This window comes from Benincasa hispida, chromosome 1 (assembly GCF_027475165.1).
Source record: "Benincasa hispida cultivar pf3 chromosome 1, pf3_genome.v1.1, whole genome shotgun sequence".
Classification (NCBI taxonomy): Eukaryota; Viridiplantae; Streptophyta; class Magnoliopsida; order Cucurbitales; family Cucurbitaceae; genus Benincasa; species Benincasa hispida.
In genome coordinates, this window is record NC_143478.1 from 38,396,702 (window position 1) to 38,417,090 (window position 20,389).

Consider the following 20,389-nt stretch of genomic DNA (forward strand, 5'->3'; position numbering starts at 1 on the left):
ATTTCTGGTCGGGACACTGAAAACCATATAAAAGGCAAACGCTTAAATTATCGTCAAAATCTCCCTCTCTCTCTCTTCCGAAACTCCCTGGATTACAAATTTCTTGGGAATTAGAAATCAAATTAAGGAGATTTGATTTGAGTTGAGTTTTGAAACGATGAGCATTACCGCGAATCAAAGAGGGTCCCGATCATGGGCCACCGCCGAGGAGTTGCCGGTGTCCAGTGGGGCCCCGATACCGCCTAAGAAAAAATGGTCAAATGCGATGCCTCTGTTCATCGCTCTCGTCGTCATAGCAGAGATCATCTTTCTGGGTCGTCTTGATGTGGCTAAAAATGTAGCCATGGTCGATTCATGGGCTGATTTGTTCTACCGCTCGCCGCCTTCTCGTGCACTGATCGGCGGAGCTGATGATTTGAATTCCCGGTTTATTGACGGCGATCGGATTTCGGAATTGGGGATGTGTGAGGAGTGGTTGGAGAAAGAAGATGCTGTGACGTATTCTAGGGACTTCCAAAAGGAGCCGATATTGGTGTCTGGTTCTGATGAGGTTTCTTTCTTTATTCGCCTTCTGCATCATGTTTCACTCGTCATTGCATAATAAAATGCCCTATATACTCGCGTTTTATTTTGATGTACTGCATCACTATGTTATTTAATGTGCTGTTACGACTTTGTACTGCATCGACGTGGAAATCCATGTAATGCTACACGTAACGTAGCATCTATCGATATCATTTGATATGCAAATTTTCCTTTCCATGTTCAATTTTCGATGTACATCTTTATTTTTTGGATGCGTGGAGAGAGAGTTCATGCATTGGTTTTGTATATTAGGAGCTCAGATATTGATATCAAGATAGTTTCGTGCCCAAATGTTTGGTAGGAATTGAACTTGAATGTTCAACCTGAAAGTGTGAGACTATGAGTTGTGCTAAAAGGAGGTTGTGGCTCGGATTGGGAAAGGCAAATTTCCTTTGAAGGTTGGATTCTTCTTTAGTTTGTGGCCCTGAATAAAATCAAAACGAATAATAATCCAACAATAAGGTCCTTCCATATCCTTCTCCCCTCTCATCCGCGTTAGTTGCAAGGACAGGCAAACTATATCTTAATTCATTGCCATTTCGCTTATTTGGGATGAAATGCCATTCATAAACATTGTTGGTTTCTAATAATGTATACCTATAGACATTGCGAACGATGCCATTCTGGTTCAACTTCTTAAAGGCTCTAGCCCTTTGTAAAATGCCTGCAAATCCTCCTTTAACATATGTGATCATCAAGAAACACTGAATTTTCAAGGATAAATATGAGGATACTTTGAAATGACTTTCTTAGATATTTTCAATCACCCAAAAAGTGATGTTTGATGGCCCCATGAAAAGCGGAGGGAAATTTATCTATACCATGCACAGCATTTCTCCTTCCTGCTATTAATATACTAAAATTCATTAATTCATGTATAAATTCAGGGAGACTATCTTACTGCATTCATGCTGAGATTTATTTCCTGTGGGACTTAAAGCTCCAAAATCCTAATTTGTACGTTTTTGCAAAAAATTCTAAATCCTTTTAGTTATTTGTTTTCTATAGGGGAGGAAATCCTGTGCTGTAGGATGTGAATTTCAGGCCAGACCAAGTAAGGATCCGGATGCTGCTTTTGGTTTAAATTACCAGGGTGGAATGCCTTCAATTATTCGATCCATGGAATCATCTCTATATTATGCAGATAACAATATTGCCCAGGCCCGACGGTGGGTAAGCACAATCTCTTATATTACCATTATGCTGTTTGGAGTACAAAACTTCCCCTTTCTTAGTAAGAAACATCCTCTATATTTATTTCTAGGGATTTTTTTTAATGAATAGTTTTTTATTTAACACCCAGGCAATAAAATATTTGGGCATTAGTGTCATGTATGATTACAAAAACCATGCACGGTTTGCTGTTTTTCCCCCCAGTCAATCTGATGAAATGCCTGAAAAACTTATCTGGTAGAGGAAGGCTGCCAGTTTGATTTACCTACACAGGAAACAAAGGGCTTAAAAGGAAGGCTGCCAGAAGGGTCATATGTTATGGATCGAGAAAATTGGGGATTTGTAGAGGTTTCATGAGCTTTTATAGGTAGTTGTTTGCAATTGGGTTATGGTGCTTGGTTCTTGGTAGAAGTCTTCATCAAAGGGAGAGATGGGAAGGAGGAAGACTGGTTAGAGAGAGAAATGTGAAAAGAAGTCCAAGCCTTTGAAAACTTGGGTATGGTGGAATATGGAAATGCAGGAGGGAAGTAAGATTGAGTAATATGGGAGATAAGTTGGAGTTGGAATTTTGAGGGGATGCAGAGGGCATTCAGTTCCTTTTAGAGTGTGATACAAAAGTTATCCATGATGGAGAGAGATCAAGAAACTCATGGAAGGGATGGAGTGGTTGGTTTGAGAGCTCAACTTGTAAGAGAACTGTAACGGAAGAAGTCTATATAGTCCCGAGTTGGAGGGCTGAACTAGTGGTATGCAAGAGTTTGCCCATGAGGAGAAGAGTGTAAGGGAAGCAAGGGAGGTGTGGTGGGAATGCATATTTTATAGGCTTTTGTGATATGATCTATCAAGAACATAGCGAGTTAATTGGCTAGGAAGCTTTCAAAGCTTAGTCAATTTTTGAGGGGGTAACATTGGCATGTTTTCTATGTCTCAATGGATGGAGAACTATCAAAAAATGGGCTGAATTAAGAATAGCAATACAATTTGGCAGTCATGGACCATCTAACCTTAAGGTCCTAATTTAATGGCCAAGAATTGAACAGTTCATGTGAGTCCTCTGACGACATATGGAATGCTACCCTGACTTTCACTTCCTGGTTAAGGTCAAGATTGGGCGAGGGAATTGATATAGCTAAACTGCTAGTCTGATCACCTATGTAGGAAGAAAAGAGCTAGAAGGGTTCAATGTTCTGTATGTCGTGGGTTGAGATAATTGGAAATCTGATGTAATGGTTGGCCTGGCTGTTATATAGCATAATAGTAAGTTTAATGTTATAGGAATGTGGTGGTTAGTTGTGGTAAGCAGTCAAAACAGAGAAATTTCCCCGCTGGAAGTTTTAGAAGCTTCTTTTTTTTTACTGCTATGTGGAGTAAAAATTTGGCTCCTTTTAATAGCTACAACTTACATTCTCTAGTAACAAATTGGAGAACTCTTTTATAATCTCTTTGTATGGGTTTTACCTTTTGTAATATTTCATTTAATCAAGAAATTGTATGCTACACCCCCCACCCCCACACAACCAAAATAAAAAAAAGAAACTCTAACATAGTCTTTGATGCTTTTTTAGGAATGGCTACAGTATAGTAATGACCACCAGTCTCTCGTCAGATGTACCTGTTGGATACTTCTCCTGGGCCGAGTATGATATCATGGCTCCAGTGCAGGCAAAGAGTGAGAGTGCCCTTGCAGCTGCTTTCATTTCGAATTGTGGTGCTCGTAACTTCCGCCTGGAAGCTCTTGAGGCTCTTGAAAAGCTGAATGTCACAATAGATTCCTATGGTGCTTGTCACAGAAATCGTGATGGAAGCACAGGTGCAATTTAAAATTATCCTATGACCACAAAGATAATATAATGTTTTATTCATCTGTTAAATCGCTAGGTTTTGATTACCTTGTTTGTACTCTGCTTTTGGTTTTAAGTCACATAATTATCAATTTCTTCCTCTACGAGTAGTTCTCATCGTATTGTTATTACTAAGAAAGAGGACATTTTTTATAATTTATTGGGTCTAATTTGATTCCAGTGTTATTTGATGGATTTTGCTCATCAGTCATTGTTGCTGTCATGTGCTTCTGATTAGTGATAAGCGTGTGCCTCTAAGTGATGCTATCTCTTAAATCCTGAATGTGTTTGACCTAGGAAGCATGCAACTCTACTTATTTGTTTGAGACATGAATGCACTCTATTGGTTTGCGATGATTTTCTATTTTGGTTCTATTTTGGATATGCTCGAAACATGTGGAGGGTGCACATTTTGACACACTCGAATCATATAGGATGGATGTTTAGTAGAACTGGAAGACGTGATAATTTTTCAATTGAAACTAAAATTGTTTACATCAAGTAACTGCGATACAAAATAAATAAATAAAAATAGTGAACATATGAACGCTGGAGGGAAAGAAAGTGAAAGAATAAGTCTCATCTGATAAAACCTAATTGGCTGGTGTGAGATGCAGGAGATATTTGGGATGAAAGATTTTGTCAAAAGGTTTTCATAGTTTTTATTTATTATTTATTTTTATTTTTATTCAAGAAACAATTTTATTGACTGATGAAATAAAGGAGTAAGACTCCAAACCTATTGGTGAATTACAATAAAGATCTCCAATAGGAATGACATGCTATAATGAACAAAAGGGTGTTTCGTTTTACAAAAAACGAAAGGGGTAGATAGAACCCTGTCTATAAAATAATCAAAAGAGGAGGAAGTATCCCTGAAAACACGGCCATTTCTTTCACCCCAAGGCATCCATAAAACAGCACGAACGATAGCCAACCATAAAACTTGTTTAGTACTGCCAAAAGGATGATCAACCAAAACAGAAGCGAGGATATTGAAAATGGTATTAGGAAACGATTATGACCAGCCAGAAGCCTCCAAAATAATTAGCCTATAATGGGATGCAAAGCAGCAATGTAGAAAACTTTTATTCCTCTCCTTTTGGGAGGTTGTATCTTTTAAACTTTTATTTGTTTTCATTACATTAATGAGTTGTTTGTTGTTTAAAAACTAATTTAAAAACAAATGGCCAAGAAATTCATCGCTTGATTCACACATGGCTTTCATACTTGGTGGGTTATTTGGCTCATTTTGTTGTGAAATGTATGCCCTTAGGGAATATAATATACGTTATGATATTCTGGTCATCTCATAAATTGAAAGAATTGCTGGGTAGATATGCTAATAAACTTACAGGGACCAGAGATTTGGACTTTTACCAGTTTTATCGTAGTGAAAAGTTTTGTAATACACATTTCTATTTTGCTCTTTGCAGTGAACAAATTGTTACTTGCAGTGAACAAGAATCCTTTATTTGTTTCTTGGTTAAAAAATAAAATAAAACCAAATGGCCAAGAAATTCATCGCTTGATTCACACATGGCTTTCATACTTGGTGGGTTATTTGGCTCATTTTGTTGTGAAATGTATGCCCTTAGAGAATATAATATACATTATGATATTCTGGTCATCTCATAAATTGAAAGAATTTCTGGGTAGATATGCTAATAAACTTGCAGGGATCAGAGATTTAGACTTTTACCAGTTTTATCGTAGTGAAAAGTTTTGTAATACACATTTCTATTTTGCTCTTTGCAGTGAACAAATTGGAGACTCTGAAGCGCTACAAGTTCAGCTTGGCTTTTGAGAATTCCAACGAGGAAGATTATGTGACTGAAAAATTTTTCCAGTCTCTAGTTGCTGGTAAGGAATTTGGATCTCTTCACTGACTCCTGGATATATCCTTTTTACCCTCATATGCTTCATTCAATGATTAGGTCTTACGTGATCATATCTCTTTTACATACTTGCATGTTACTTGAATCGCTCATGTTTTCAAATTTTATGTTTCAAGTTATCTTACGGGTACTGGGTAAGGAATTATTCCACTTATCGTTCTAAAATCCAGTCCTTGTCTTTGAAAGTTGTGGCCTTTCTCTTTTTCTTGTCGTTATTGTAGGAGCTGTTCCAGTGGTTATTGGAGCTCCAAACATTCAAGAGTTTGCTCCTTCACCTGCTTCACTTTTGCATATCAGGGAACTTTCAGATGTTGAGTCAGTTGCCAACTCTATGAAATACCTTGCAGCAAATCCTGAGGCATTCAACAACTCTCTGAGGTGAAATTTAAATCCATCTAGAGAAATGAGATATTTCAGGTCTATTTCTGATGTTCCTTCTCAACTATGTGCATTTGGTCTTTCCCATTCTAGGTGGAAATATGAGGGTCCATCTGATTCTTTCAAGGCACTATTGGATATGGCAGCAGTTCATTCGTCATGTCGCCTTTGTATTCATGTGGCAACAGGTATTCACGAGACCGAAGAAAAGGGTCTAGCATTCAAAAATCGACCTTGTAAATGCACCAGAGGTTCTGAGACTGTTTATCACTTGTATGTGAGAGAAAGAGGAAGGTTTGATTCAGAGTCCATTTTCTTGAGGTAATCCATATACTCTTTTCAAGATTACTGGATCACGTGACTTGTCTATTTCTTCTTCCGGAAATGTTGTTTGGAATGATTATTCTAGAAAGTCATTCCAAACAAACCCTTAAAACTATGAAGTGTGGTGAGACCTTATCTGCAAAGAATTTGTTCCATAGGTATGAAATATGGGATCTAAAACTTAGGTTTTGTTTTTTTTTAGTATAATTGGGAGTTGGGAAATTTGAACCACAGTCCTCGTAGTTACTAAGACACTCATATGTCAGTTAAGCTATGCTCGTTTCGGCAACTTAGATATTGTTTAATCTATGTTTGAAGGGTAGAAAATAATTGGTTATAGAAAGGTTTTCCTAAGTAAACTGCCTTTCAAATGTAGGTTCGAATTTTTAACTCTAAATTATACGAACTTAACCAGTCCGAGTGGTCTTCTGCCCCCTTCAGTTCTCAGAATAGAATGTGTAAGACCTTAGTTTGCAGGTCCAGTAATCTGACGCTTGAAGGTCTGGCGTCAGCAGTGATTTCGAAGTTCAATTCTCTGAAGCACGAACCAATATGGAAGCAGGAGAGGCCTAAAAGCTTAAAAGGAGGAGATGGATTAAGGTTGTACAAAATATACCCAGTTGGGTTGACGCAAAGGCAAGCTCTATATACCTTCAGATTTAAAGGGGACTCTGAACTCAGAAGATACGTGGAAGATAACCCTTGTGCCAAATTTGAAGCCATTTTTGTGTAGTTTGAAGGTTGTTTCATTTCTTGTTTGACTCGATTAGGCTACAAAAACCCTTTGTAAATGAGATAATGGCCAACACGCACTTTAGTTTAGAGAGGAAGTTCATCGTTATATGATCTTTTCACAGAAGAATATTATACTAAATTTTGTTTGGGGTTCAAGATAATTTCTTTTTTTTAAAAAAAAAAAAATAACTTTCCTCTTTTTGTAGAGTTGTTTCTTTCCTTTCAGGTCTTATCAGATGCCAAATGGAAGTGCAAGATTACGAATTTAATTTCTTAATTTTGATGGTGGTTTATTTAGTTCTCAAAGTTTTTAAAAAATTATTTCTATATTTTGAGTTGTGATTGTATTTAATTTATACTGAACGATGATGGGACTAAATTTGGTAGATCAATATAGAATGATTTTGCTTTATGGAATAGTTATAGAATAGATGAAAGGGAGGCTTATGATAGTTGAATACAATAAAATAGATTTTATCATTGATAGTTGATTTTGCTTTTTATAGAATAGATGAAAGGGAGGTTAAATGATAGTTGAATACACTTATAGAAGAGATTTATTAGACACGTTAATCGTCATTTCCTGAATCATGGTTTAACTAAATTTAAATACTAATTGCAGTGTCATGTAGAGAAGTAAATGACGACCATCTAAAAATTTTATATCATTATATCTCCAATATTGACATAGTTTGAATTCGGTATCTAACAACAATTTTCACTGACATCCTCTATCAGTAAGAATGACAGTACACAATAGAATAAAAGAAAATACACGATGGCTTAACATATTTCAATCCTTTTAAGAATTTTGGTTTGGCATTAACCAAAAACGTGGCAGTGAAATATGTTTCGATCTCTCTTTACAACTTTTTTCTAGGTGTAGCCATGGAAAGAATGAAAACCAAGCATGCTTACAAAACCAATACTTTTTCACTGTCAAACATGCCTCATACAGTGCTGAAGTCTAAAACAATTGGTCTGGGACAGACAAAATATTGGGAGGAGACTGTGGTGAACCAGTTTCAAGTAAAAAGCTTCTACTACAATATGACCTAGATGTGCTTGATGAAGAAGCAAGATACCTTCCATCTCCACTGTGGAAAATCACATCACTTTTATGCATTTTTCTCTTGCTCATGCTCTGTCTCCCTTCAATGCCTCCATATTCTTCATCATCCACAGCCTCTACAAGCCCTTGATGCATCGGGTCCGAACTCTCGTACAATATTCGAAGCACCTGTTTAATCGATGGCCTCGCCCTGCCTTCTCCCTCAGTGCACCATCTCACTATTGACACGACTGTGTGAAGTTGGTCCAAGTTAAAAGAACTCTTGATACTTGGATCTACTAGTTCAGATATCCTTGAATCTGAAATCATGTACCCCAGGGACCATTCGACCAAATTCTTCCCGTCTTGTATTGCACGTCTGCCAGTAACTATTTCCAGAAGTAGCACGCCATAACTGTATATATCACTTTTCTCAGTAAGTTCTTGTGTGATAACGTACTCAGGATCCATATAACCTGAAAATTAATTAGCATTGAGATATTATTAGCTTATGAGATGGTAATATCCGTACACGAGTTGAACAATTCCTTGTCTTCCAAACCTGGTGTTCCCCGGATATCGGTATTTACAGGTTCAAAGAAAACAGAACCGCCCTTTGAAGCATGTGCAAGGCCAAAATCGGCAACCTGGAAGATAAGATAGAATTATAATAAGTTGAAGCATTTGGATTTGCAGATTGTAACGAGAATAAATCTTCGGTTCAGTTGTAAACGTATGTATGTATTCCTAATAAAAATTTGTAATATGGTACCGCAACCATGTTGTCGGTACATAACAAAAGAAAAGAGCAATATTTGTCATTGTAGATGAATTTGCTCAGTCACCTTAGCAACAAAGTTCTCATCCAGTAAAATGTTGCTGGACTTAATGTCTCTATGGCACAGTGGGGGATCACAATAATAGTGAAGATACTCCTGCAGAGGAGAAGTACAAGTGAATGGTAAATGGATTTTCCTTCAATAAAAGAGTTGCTGAAAACAGCTTTTGAAGATGGTTGAGCTATTAGTTCATTAGCTCTTGATGAGAATAGGAATATCAGCAAGCTACCAAAGCATTGGCGACATCAATGGCAATTTGGATTCTTGTCCGCCAACTTAAAGGGGTCCTGCCAGGAGCTGCACGAGCGTGAGAATGCATTCATTTATACATAATCCAAGGGAGGATAATAAAAAGAAGCTCATTCATTTGACTAAACACTTGACAAAGCATAAAGTGCTACAAAAATCATATTATCCCAAAGTCTATCTGAAAGGGGTTTTAAATATTTTAAATTTATTCCGTTCCTTTCCAACCATATGGAAGAAAGAATGGCTAGAATGAGGATGTGACCAGGGAGCCTATAAGTAACAATAGGCTCGAAACCAAAAATTTGCTGAAAGATCGCCTGAAGATTGTTTTCGTCAATAGTTTCCAGAAACTGCATTTCAGTTAATCTTGTTTAAAATACTTTAGAATGAAACATCATTTCTATTTTGAGAAGTACAAAGGGGAAAAAAAGAAAGAACAATCGAGTCTGTTAAAGAAACTGACATACCATGAAGATGATCCTTCAAGCTTCCATTAGCCATATACTCGTACACAAGAAACCTGCCGAGGTAAAAAAAAATTGTAGCATTTCATGTTGTTGTCACAAGATGTTAAATGCTTCCACAAAAGTATAACATTAAGTGAACTACCGTTCATGCTTTTCAACACAAAAGCCCCTTAAAGCAACAAGATGCCGGTGATGTAATCTCGCAAGCAGCTCTATTTCTCTGCCAAATTCATCGTCCCCCTGCTCGGAGACTTTGTTCATCCTCTTCACAGCTACCACTAAGTCATCACTGAATTGAGCTTTATAAACAGTTCCGTATCCTCCTTGACCAATTGTTGTACTAAAACTATCTGTTGCTTTCTTGATCTCCTTATAGCTGAATTTTTTAAACATTGAAGGTCCTGCACGAGATGTCAATGGCAACAGAGGGCATAAAACACAAAAGAAAGAGACAGCTGAAAGATTGCTTGAACATGTATGTTCCTAATGCTAAGCAAAGAACTCGAAAGCCGACAGGAGTACAGATAATTCACCCAACCTTCCTGATACTTTTTGATGGGACGAGAGGGGAAGGATTTTGAAGAGTTGGCATCCATCTTATCAGAATCCTTTAGCTCTCGGCTTTTCCTTCGAATCAGCACAATCAAGACAACCAGCATCAATACAGAAGCGACAGTCACCGCAATGCCAATACCCGCTACTAATGTTAGATGGTAGGAATGATGTTGACTTTTATCACCAGCAACACCTAGCGTCAGTGGCCCCGGACTTTCAGCAGCTGATGGACTTGGGGAAATATCTGGTGTAGCCAAAGATGGGGGTGGGGCTGAAAACAGCATGAAAAATAAAATCACACTTTATACTATACTATATGTTGGAGAAGAGGAATTTGTGGGGAAAATTAAATCAGCACCCAGGATTAAGGAAACTTGTATCTGACCAAACAAATCATGAGCAGAAAAATAGTGTCCCCTTCTGTGTGCACCATTCACTCACCCAATATCCTCTTTTATCAGAAAAGGAGATCTAGGTTTAAAACTAGAGTTAGTCTAGTCTATTTGTGTAAGCAAATACCACCCTTCATAGGTTGCTAAAAGTACGATCTTAAAAAACTTTACAACTGACATATAATCGTACCTGTGTAACGATGCGTTAGTTACCCAAACGCAAAATATATGAAAACATCAAAGATAATTGTATTTTGCAATAGCAATGAAAAAATTACAATATCAATAGCCTTTCGAGGAGGCTATGTCTATTCCATCACTAATCCACAAAGGACTGACATGCCAAAATGATCCCGCCACCGTAGATGCCCAACTTCCTTATTTATAACTAATGCACCACTAACTAATTACCACTATGCTCTTACTAGTATCCTACTAATATTCTCCAAAATATCCCTTACTAGTAATCTCACACAATGTTAACAACATACTGCAGAACTAGGGGCCAGATGGCACAGAACATCATACATTATGCAACTGATATAGCTATTGAACTTAAAGTGTATGCAGTAATAAACAGAAAAGGGGAACAGCAAGCTTTGCAAGGAAAGAACCAAGCCTGTATGGCTCTTACAAAGAGAAACTAAACAAATTTCACATTTGCTTGCTTATATAGTCGTACCTGGAGGCTTGTTAAGGCCTTGAATTCCAAAGAAGCAGGATGCAAGATCAATAACTGAAGCAGGATCAAGTTGGCTAGCAAGTGCAACAAACGTAGCGTCGCGACAAGTATTTAACGTTATATTATCTTCTCTTCCAATCAGATTGCGGAGATATAAAATCCCAGCATTAATACACTTCCTACAAGTACTCTCCTCTGAGAGTGGCAACTTGCAATTTTCGCTGACATCTGTAAACTTTGGAGATTCCAGCATCTGTGTGATGGTTTCCCGGCCTCTACACGCATAGTTCACTGGAATTTTTGTTCCAACCCCACAGAAAACAGTGGCATTTCTAGGAACCCCATAGAGTCCCATGGTTTGAAATATAAATTGCAGGCAAATGCTAGATAAGTTTGAAGAAACTCCCAATTCACCTGTTGCATTTGCAAGCTGAGCAACAGAAACTGCAACAAATGCATTGATATAGCGGCAACATTTCCCTCTTTCATTGGGGTTAGAGCAAATAGAGGCAACTAAAGTAAAGTTTGATCCACTCAAGTCCAAGGGACAATCTGTGAAATTTTTAGAACAAGAAGAAATTAAAAGCTAACCATTTGAATATAATGTTTACTTCTGCAAAATCAACCTGAAACATTTTTCATCTTAATCCAAAAACAACAAAAGAACCAAAACCAAGCTCAGCCAAACAAGACCTAGGCCCAAGAAAGCAACCTCAAAGCTCCAACAAATAGAGGGTAAACAAAAATCCCAGAAGTCATTCAGATTCACATTTCAAACTGACCTTCTTCGAAAACAAGGAACCATTTAACTCTGAATCATTCCACTGACCTTTTTCCATCGCTATTCACTCTGTTCTCAAAGGAACTAAAAACCCATTTCAACGAACACCATTTTTTCTCAAAAGAACTGTCACTAGATCAGAGAAATCGACTCCAGAAAACAAATCACAGTGAAAAAGGAAGAGATACAGAGATGAGTTGCGTCTGAATATTCAAGCAAATGGGATAAAGAGACTAACCCGCCATTGTTTCAGGAAGCTGCAGTTGAAGAAATAGAAGAAACCCCATTAGAAACAAAGCTCTGCTCAGTGCGGCGGCGGCCATGATCAAGACAGACAGAGACCCTTTAAAAGTTTTCGCCGCCAGAGCTAGCAAAGAAGCCGGTGGCGCGAAGGAGCGGCGGCCGTTTTAGCACATTTTAAGAAGCATCAAAAAGGGAAAGTGAGAAACTAATCAATGGTTCAAGCGCGTGAGAGAGAGTGTTTCAAATCTGTTCCTCACAATTTGCTATACGATTTTTGGTTACATCTCCCATGGAATACAGTAGGACCCAAAAACCCATGGCAGTGCCACTGACAATTATAAAAAGGGTAAAAATAAAAGGAAATTTAAAATTTGAGTGTTGGAAGAAGAAGATTACAGAAGCAAAGTTGCCTAAAGAAGACAGACTAGAGAATCAAATTCATCATTGTTTCTTTGTTGCACACATTGCAACTTGTGGGTTTTTGCTTCAAGAAATCCCACTTCTATGAACAAATGACGTAAAAAATCGCTAACCAAACAATCTTCACAGTGCATTTATTAGAAAAAAAAAAAATTTGAAGTTGTTGACACAATACGACTTATTATTTCTCATTAATTTATGACATTCTAAACAGAAATACAGACATTATTTGCTTTCATGTTCAATTATTGTAACTTTATACTTCATAATGGCTTTAATAATCGCCATTAATGGTCTGCAACTGCAGTTTAAAATCCAGATTTGGGATGATGCCAAAACAAAAGGAAATGGCAATTTTACAAAGCAGAGTACACATTATCCTAAGGAAAACATGAAATTCTTGTATCTTAGCTGAAGATTCTCATAAAAAAAACCAACTTTTACACTCAAAGGTTTTTTTCCATAATCAAGTCCATCATTACTGAAAATGATACCAAATTATTCATTAATAACTTCATTTTGAAGTTAAAACTCAAAACATGATTGATAAACAGACGGTAGCACAGACAAATGGGTCAAAAACAGTTTGATAATAATATAAAACAGAGAGAAAAAGACCAAACTATACATATCCCTTTCCTCTTCTCTCTCCCAAGCCCCACCTCTCTCTGTAATTTGTAATTATTAAAAGGACCCGAGAGAGAGAGATAATCAAAACTCCCTCTTTCTTCCTATCTCTGTCTCTTGCTCTCTGTAGTATTATACTATACCAGAGAGAAAAAGACCCATATCAGAAAAATCCTATTTTATTCTCCTCTCTCTCTCCAGCATTATAGTTATAATTCTATATCAGAGAGAAAAATACCACTTTTTCAAAAGAAAGAATAAAAACGACCCACAGAAACAAGGAAATTTGTAATGGTGGGCAAATACAGAAGGTACAATTAGAAGCGAGCTTTCACCATAGGAAAAATTATAGATATACTTAAATTTTTAAATTAATTTTTTTTATTTATTCCTTATTCCAATTTTACCCTTTTAATATATTCACTTTTTCTGTATATCCAACTATACCACATTTAATATATTAGTTATATATATTTTTCCTTTGATATGTATACTTTTTTGTATTTTTTTTTATTTGTAGCAATATGAGTTATTACTCACTTTAAATTTTAAATTTGCTATATTTTTTATTCTTTTTGTAGTTTTTTCATTTTTAAATGATGTTGTTTTTTTCATTTTTAAGTACAAAGGTACAATAGGCCAACAAGATTCAATCTAAAACTACACTCAATTTAGTATTACTCATTTTGACAATTTGGTCATGTTTTGAATAACTAGAGAAAAAGTGTTTTTAAAATCATTTTTATGATTTTTTTTTTAAACACTTAAATAACTGGTTATTTTTAACCGTGTATCAATAGTACATCAACTGTATTAAGTGTGTATCAATAGTGTAACAAGTGTATCAGACATATACTAGTAGTGTATCAAGTGTATCAGACGTATACTAGTAGTGTATCAAGTGTATCATATATATCATATGTATAAGTGTATCACATGAATTGAACTTTTTTTTTTTGCTATTTTTTCAAAAGTAATAAATCTGGACTATAGATATAATTTTTTAAATTTATTTTATCAAATATGCAAGAAGCCCAAAATTTAAAGATCCATTATCTCAATCTCCTTAAGAAACATTATATTATAAGTCTATGAGAAAAAAGACTGCCTTCTCTACGTGTGTATGTGTGAATTATACATAGTAAAGCAGGGTCGAAAGGACCATGAAACTAAAAAATCCCCCTTTTCTCACATAGACTCAATTGAGATAGAAAAAGGCTCATAGAAAGAAAATGTTAAATTGCTTAAAAAAAAATCCTTAGCATGGTCCTTTCTTTAAAACATGTTCCATAGATGTTTTAAAGCTACCATTAAAACATATCTTTTAGACTTTTTTATGAAAATTATGACTTGAAATGAATGTGGTAGTCCTAATTTATGTTTCGAATCACCAACAATGTATTATAAGTCTAAAATTTTCATCTAATATTCTAACGGTTATCTAGTCAAAAGTTAATTTTGAAATTTTTTATGAAAGATGGAGAGTGCAACTTTACAAATGATAAAAATACTCTTAAAGAAATGACAATGTTAGTTTTTTTTTAATAATAATTTTGGATATTAAATTTTGGACTGGGAAAATACATCTTACTTTCACATGACACCAACCATAAATTTATTTGAAGAGGAGAAGAAGTGCCTACAAAAGAAGAAATATGCACACCAGTGCTCACATATTTATAGAGGAAGTTGACCTAAGTTGTTTCCATGGTTATGAAGTCACTTCAAGTTAATTATATTGCCTATCGGACTAAGGGGCGTGTCTAGTTTCATGTTTGGCTAGGTCAACATCAGCCTTGGCTAAAGCCGAACGTCTTCCTTAAGCCATATTCCGATCCTCAAATGATCTCTCAGACCAGATTATGCATGAAGCATGCCCAATTGATAAGTAGGGATGTTCAAATGACCCAATCGCCCGAACAACCCGAACTATCCAACCTAAATTGTAATGGTTGGGTTGGGTTGGGTTAGTTTTATTTTCGGATTGGGTTGAATTGAATTTTTTATATTTTCTTCAGGTTGGGTTGTATTCGGGTTACATTCTTAAAAATTTGGATTGGTTTCTAATATTATCAAATATATATATTATAACTTATAAATCATATATATTTGAAAAATTACCTTTTTAGACTCCAAGTTTTGAAGAACATGTGCATTTGGTCTATGAGTTTTAAAATTGTATCTTTTTAGTCCTTAAGTTTATAAAAAGGTCCATGGTTTAGTTTTCAAAATATATCTTTTTAGTCCAAAAGTTTATAAAAATAGATCTATTTAGTCATTGAATTTTCAAAATATACATTTTTAGTCCCAGGTTTATAAAAATAGGTTTAAAAGGTCCTTGAAGTATTTCTGTTTGATTTTTTAAAAATAATTATATGATATTTAAAATTAGAAAAAATAGTCTTAGAGAGAATGTGATTTTTAAAAATCATTATTCTAATTTGAAATGTAATATAATAATTCAAAATAATAGTATAAAGTTGTTTAAGAGACTTTTTAAACCTATTTTTAAAAATTCGGGTATTAAAAAGATTTATTTTGAAAACTCAGTGACGAAATGAGTTTATTCTTATAAACCTAAGGACTAAAAAGAAATTCATGGACTAAACACACATATTTTCTAAAACTCGAGGACCAAAAGAATAATTTTTCTATATATTTTTATGATGTTTGTATGAAGTTTGTAATATATACCTCGAATTTTGATATTTAATATTTGAATTTTATAAAATTTTAATTATTAATATGTGTTGCACACACATTTAAGTATTATTTTGTTAATAAAAAATACAATTAAAATTAAAAAAATAAATAATAAATAGTCCGACAACCCAGCCCGAATTTTAAGGATTGGGTTAGAGACCTTATTTGGGTCATTCGGATAGTCACCTAACCAATTCGAATTTTTGGATTGGTCCAAAAAATTTGTTGAAACTATGTACATAGGTAAGGCAAGGCCTTGGCTGAGGTCGAGCACACGGACTCAAGCCAAGGTACAAGTCAACCCCTTTTTTAGACTATTTTGATGCTAAATCGCCACTTTCAAGTCGTACCATGCTGTTTTCTTGGCTTTATCGTTCTTATTTGAACTAGATGTCAATTATATCATTGGATGAAAATGATCCAAATGCTTAGTCCCCTTCTTCGTATAAACCGCCCTTTTCCCAGTCTCTGTTTGTGAACAGATATTGCATTTGTTGTAGTTCATGAAATGAAGTTTCATACATTAGAAAAATGAGCAGCAAAAAATAAAAAGAAAATTATAATAAAGGTGCAACCAAAGCAGAGCATCCATGTCCTTGGAAGTGACACACCCAGCATGTGAAATTACAACGTAAAGAAACACAGTATTCCGTGGCGCCCACTGCTTCTGCTTTTGTGCTCTGTTTTTTTCTCTTATCGATACAGACAAACACATATTCTCTCTCTCTCTCTCTTCAAAATTTCAAATTTTTTGTATATAACAGACTGTCTTTTAGTTTTTATATCATCAAATAATGTTTCTCTGTATATATATATATATATATTAAAATATATCCTCTGTCCGAGTATTTCATGTCTTCTTTCTCTGTTATTATACTATGTCAACCACAAACTTTTATCAATATCCAATTCTACAGTATTGTCAAACTACCATTTCTAATATTTTCACTTTGAAAATTTTAGAAGCAAGAAGAAATTAAATAGGTTTAAGCCATGTTTGAGAGTATATTTCAAGTTTGAAATTATAGATAATTTAAATCTTCGAGTAATTGAAGGGTCAAATAAATAGAATATTATGAGTGGGATCAAACCATTAACCCTTTGTGATGAAAGACATGTATTATCTACTACACTATGTTCGATTTGAAAAGTTAAACCAAATTTTGTTGATTGATTAATGATGTTAATACTTTATCAAATATAGATCTGTTTTGAGTACATACCGTACTTGGGTCCAAGAACAAAATATAAGAATGTTTTGAATGATATTGTAATTGCTTGTAAAAATGTGTTTTCTAAGTGCAACAAAAATAAATAATTTTTATTAGTTATAATGTCACTTTGAGATGGTAATGTTTTAATATTGTATTTTTTTTTTCCTTTTCTGGTATATAGTTAGGATTGCATAAATTGAAATGAGATGCAGTAGGCTTAAAGTAAAAGGATATATTTGACAAACAATGAAGCTCATTTTTCTACATTTGTTGTTATATTCTAAAGGGACAATATTCAATGTTATTCAAACTGACTCATTACAAAGCCCAGCCCACTAAACAATATTTCCACTTATATCCAGAATCAGGGCCATTAAATATATTATATGTTAATGAAGGTGTTGACTAAGTTGGGGCGGTAAATTTCTTTCAACTCAAATAATCTTGGATATTTATAATGGATAAAACAATATACTACATCTTCAAAATATTTGTAAATATGAAAGTATTGATTAGTCAATTTTTGAATTTTTTTCTTTTCCATATTGTTCTCATTTATTTTGTTGCATGCCTTCTTCCTCTTCCTTTTTTATTTTCTTTCATTTTTCCAGTTTTTTCTTTCCTTTCTTCTTCTTCTTCATTTTTTTTTAAATTTTCTTTCCCTTTCTCTTTCCCTTTATTTTTTATTTTATTTTATTTTATTTTGATTCTCTAATTTTTTATTTTTTTTTTAATTTTCTTTCCTTTCTCCAATGTTTTTAATTTTTTTTTATTTTCTTTGGTTTATTTTTATTTTTTAATTTTTTTTCATTTCTCAAACTTTTTAATTTTTTTAATTTTTCCTTCTCCGATTTTTTTTAAAATTTTTTTTAATTTCCCTTCCTTCGTCTAGTTTTTTTTTTTTTTTTTTTTTTTTTTTTTTTTTTTTTTTTTAATTTTTTCGTTCCTTTCTCTAGTTTTTGCGTCCATCTCCGCAATCTCCTCATCTCTCCAAACATTACATAATACATAAATACTATCAATGATATCATTTACAATAGAAAATATCACTGACAACTGCTATCAATGATATCTTTTATGACTATCAATGTAGAAAGATATCATTATATACCTACATGCATCAATAACGACATATAGGCACACTACATATATCAACAAATTAATCAAGAGACCTCAATTATTTACAAACAAGTATAACATGATATCAAAACAACAAAAAGCATCAAAACATTACCATTAATAGAATCATATTAGCAATAGCCACTATTTGGCTATCATTGATAGAAACATAGGCTATCAATTTGAGAAATATGCTATCAATTGCTATCATTGATAGAAACATATCAATGATAGCAATTGATAGCCTATTTCTCAAATTAAAAGTTATAACTAATAACAACATCACTAATAATAACTATCAGTAATATTCACCAATAACAACATCATTGATAATAACTGATAGCAGCTATTAGTCATAGCAACTGATAGTACATTTCTTAAATTGAAAGTTATCACTGATAGCAGTATCACTAGTTGCAGCTATCAGCGATAGCAACTAATAGCACACTTCTCAAATTGAAAACTATCGCTGATAGCAATTGATAGCACACTTCTTAAATCGAAAAGTAACCATTGATAGTGATAGCTACAGATAACACACTTCTTAAATTGAAAGCTATCACTCATAGACGCTATCAGTAATATCTTTCAATTTGAGAAAACCAAGAAGCAACACACAAAATGGTGATTAGGTATGGGTTTTTTGGTCTTTTACCATTTTTTTGTTCTATATAGACAATTATTTTATCATTTTACAACATATTCTATTATTTTGGGTTTGAATTCCATTTATGCAACTAACCCAATAATCCTTATTAAAAAAAGAAGGAATAATAAGGTAAATAGCAATAATTACACTATCATTTGGAAAAATAGAAAAAGGCGGAGTAGTTTTGAATTATAGCAAAACGCATGGAAATCACGTGAGTCAAACTTTTGGAAATCCTAAAATGCCCTTATCGTCTCTTTTAATTGCAGTGTAATTAATTCGACATCTATATTAATGAGACTGTAATTTATTCAACTATATATTCTAGCAGACTTTCAATGCCAAGTAACTTGATTATTTCAAGCGGATAATCATCCTTAAATCTCGCGATTTTAGCCGTTGTTATGAATTTACGTATCAAATTTAATACTTATTTTGAATTTTCAAATCTTCTACAACAACTAATTTTAAATCTTCGTTTGAAATTTAAATTATCATATATATTAATTAGCCCAATTGAAATTTATTGTTTTTATTATACTTTCTATTAAACTTAATCAAGATTTAAAGTTTTAAAATACTTTTGAACATTATATTTATTATCCTTTTGTTTCAAACATAAAATATTAGAATACAACACCTAGCCCTAGCTTTCTTCATCCTCTTGACGTTTTCTTCTTATGACTGTTAAATGATTAAGAGTTTTGTTCAATGGTAAGTGAGATGAAAATAACTACTATCATGACTTCTGATTTATAGAAGTTTCTGTTGCTTCAAACACATCTTTTAAAAATCTTGTTGATCTAATCCAACCTAAGGTTTTCCAACTTCTAAATGTATTATTTCTCGATAACAATGTATCGGGATGGCCAATAGTTTAAGTCGCAGAGTCTCTTCTTTCCAAAGTGATTCCTATTGAGCCATTGTGAAAAGGTAGGCCAAGCATATAGCGCCTTGGTATTAACCTGTTTGCCTTGGGGGTCTTATATATCCACCTTGACTGATTCGATCAAGGAAGGATGTACCATCCTCAAATTTTGTTTGTTTCTCTTCTATTCATCAGATCCCCACAATTGACATCAACACCATATTATAATTGGTTAGTAATTTCAATTGACGATTTTTAATTGAGATTTTCACACTCTAATCTAAATCAGTTTCTTTCTTCACGAATGCAATTATTTAGATAAAATTTTTATTAGTCCAACCCTCACTTTCTAAACTAATATTTTGATCTAGAACCAAGAAAAAGTATTGTTACAAAATTTTGGGTAAGTTCAACAATGATGTAAATGGTTTGATTGAGTGATTTTCAATTGCAGTGTATTTTTTTTTTTCAGTTCAGTGTATTTGTTGGGCGTAGTTTGGAAACTAATTACATTGTATTTATAGGTCACATAAATATCTCATTGGAAGTATCGCCAAAAACTTTCAAAAGATCTTTGATGACTACAAAACCTTCAT

General features: G+C 34.0%; 2 protein-coding genes across 2 annotated transcripts; one reads left to right on the plus strand and one right to left on the minus strand.

Annotated features, from left to right (window-relative positions):
• Positions 1-157: 157 nt before the first annotated feature.
• On the plus strand, positions 158-7,090 carry FUT11 (fucosyltransferase 11). Its single transcript, XM_090317306.1, has 7 exons — positions 158-550; positions 1,594-1,754; positions 3,324-3,568; positions 5,358-5,462; positions 5,719-5,875; positions 5,969-6,196; positions 6,677-7,090. Exons 1-7 carry the CDS (start codon positions 158-160, stop codon positions 6,930-6,932), a joined length of 1,545 nt encoding a protein of 514 aa, XP_090173432.1. The 3' UTR covers positions 6,933-7,090.
• Positions 7,091-7,575: 485 nt separating this feature from the next.
• Positions 7,576-13,270, minus strand: LOC150038427 (Protein kinase superfamily protein). Its single transcript, XM_090317308.1, has 9 exons — positions 12,189-13,270; positions 11,170-11,721; positions 10,079-10,366; positions 9,683-9,941; positions 9,541-9,593; positions 9,054-9,121; positions 8,831-8,920; positions 8,548-8,632; positions 7,576-8,461 (listed from the first exon to the last, which is right to left on the minus strand). Exons 1-9 carry the CDS (start codon positions 12,271-12,273, stop codon positions 7,902-7,904), a joined length of 2,040 nt encoding a protein of 679 aa, XP_090173434.1. The 5' UTR covers positions 12,274-13,270; the 3' UTR covers positions 7,576-7,901.
• Between the last annotated feature and the right edge of the window lie 7,119 nt (positions 13,271-20,389).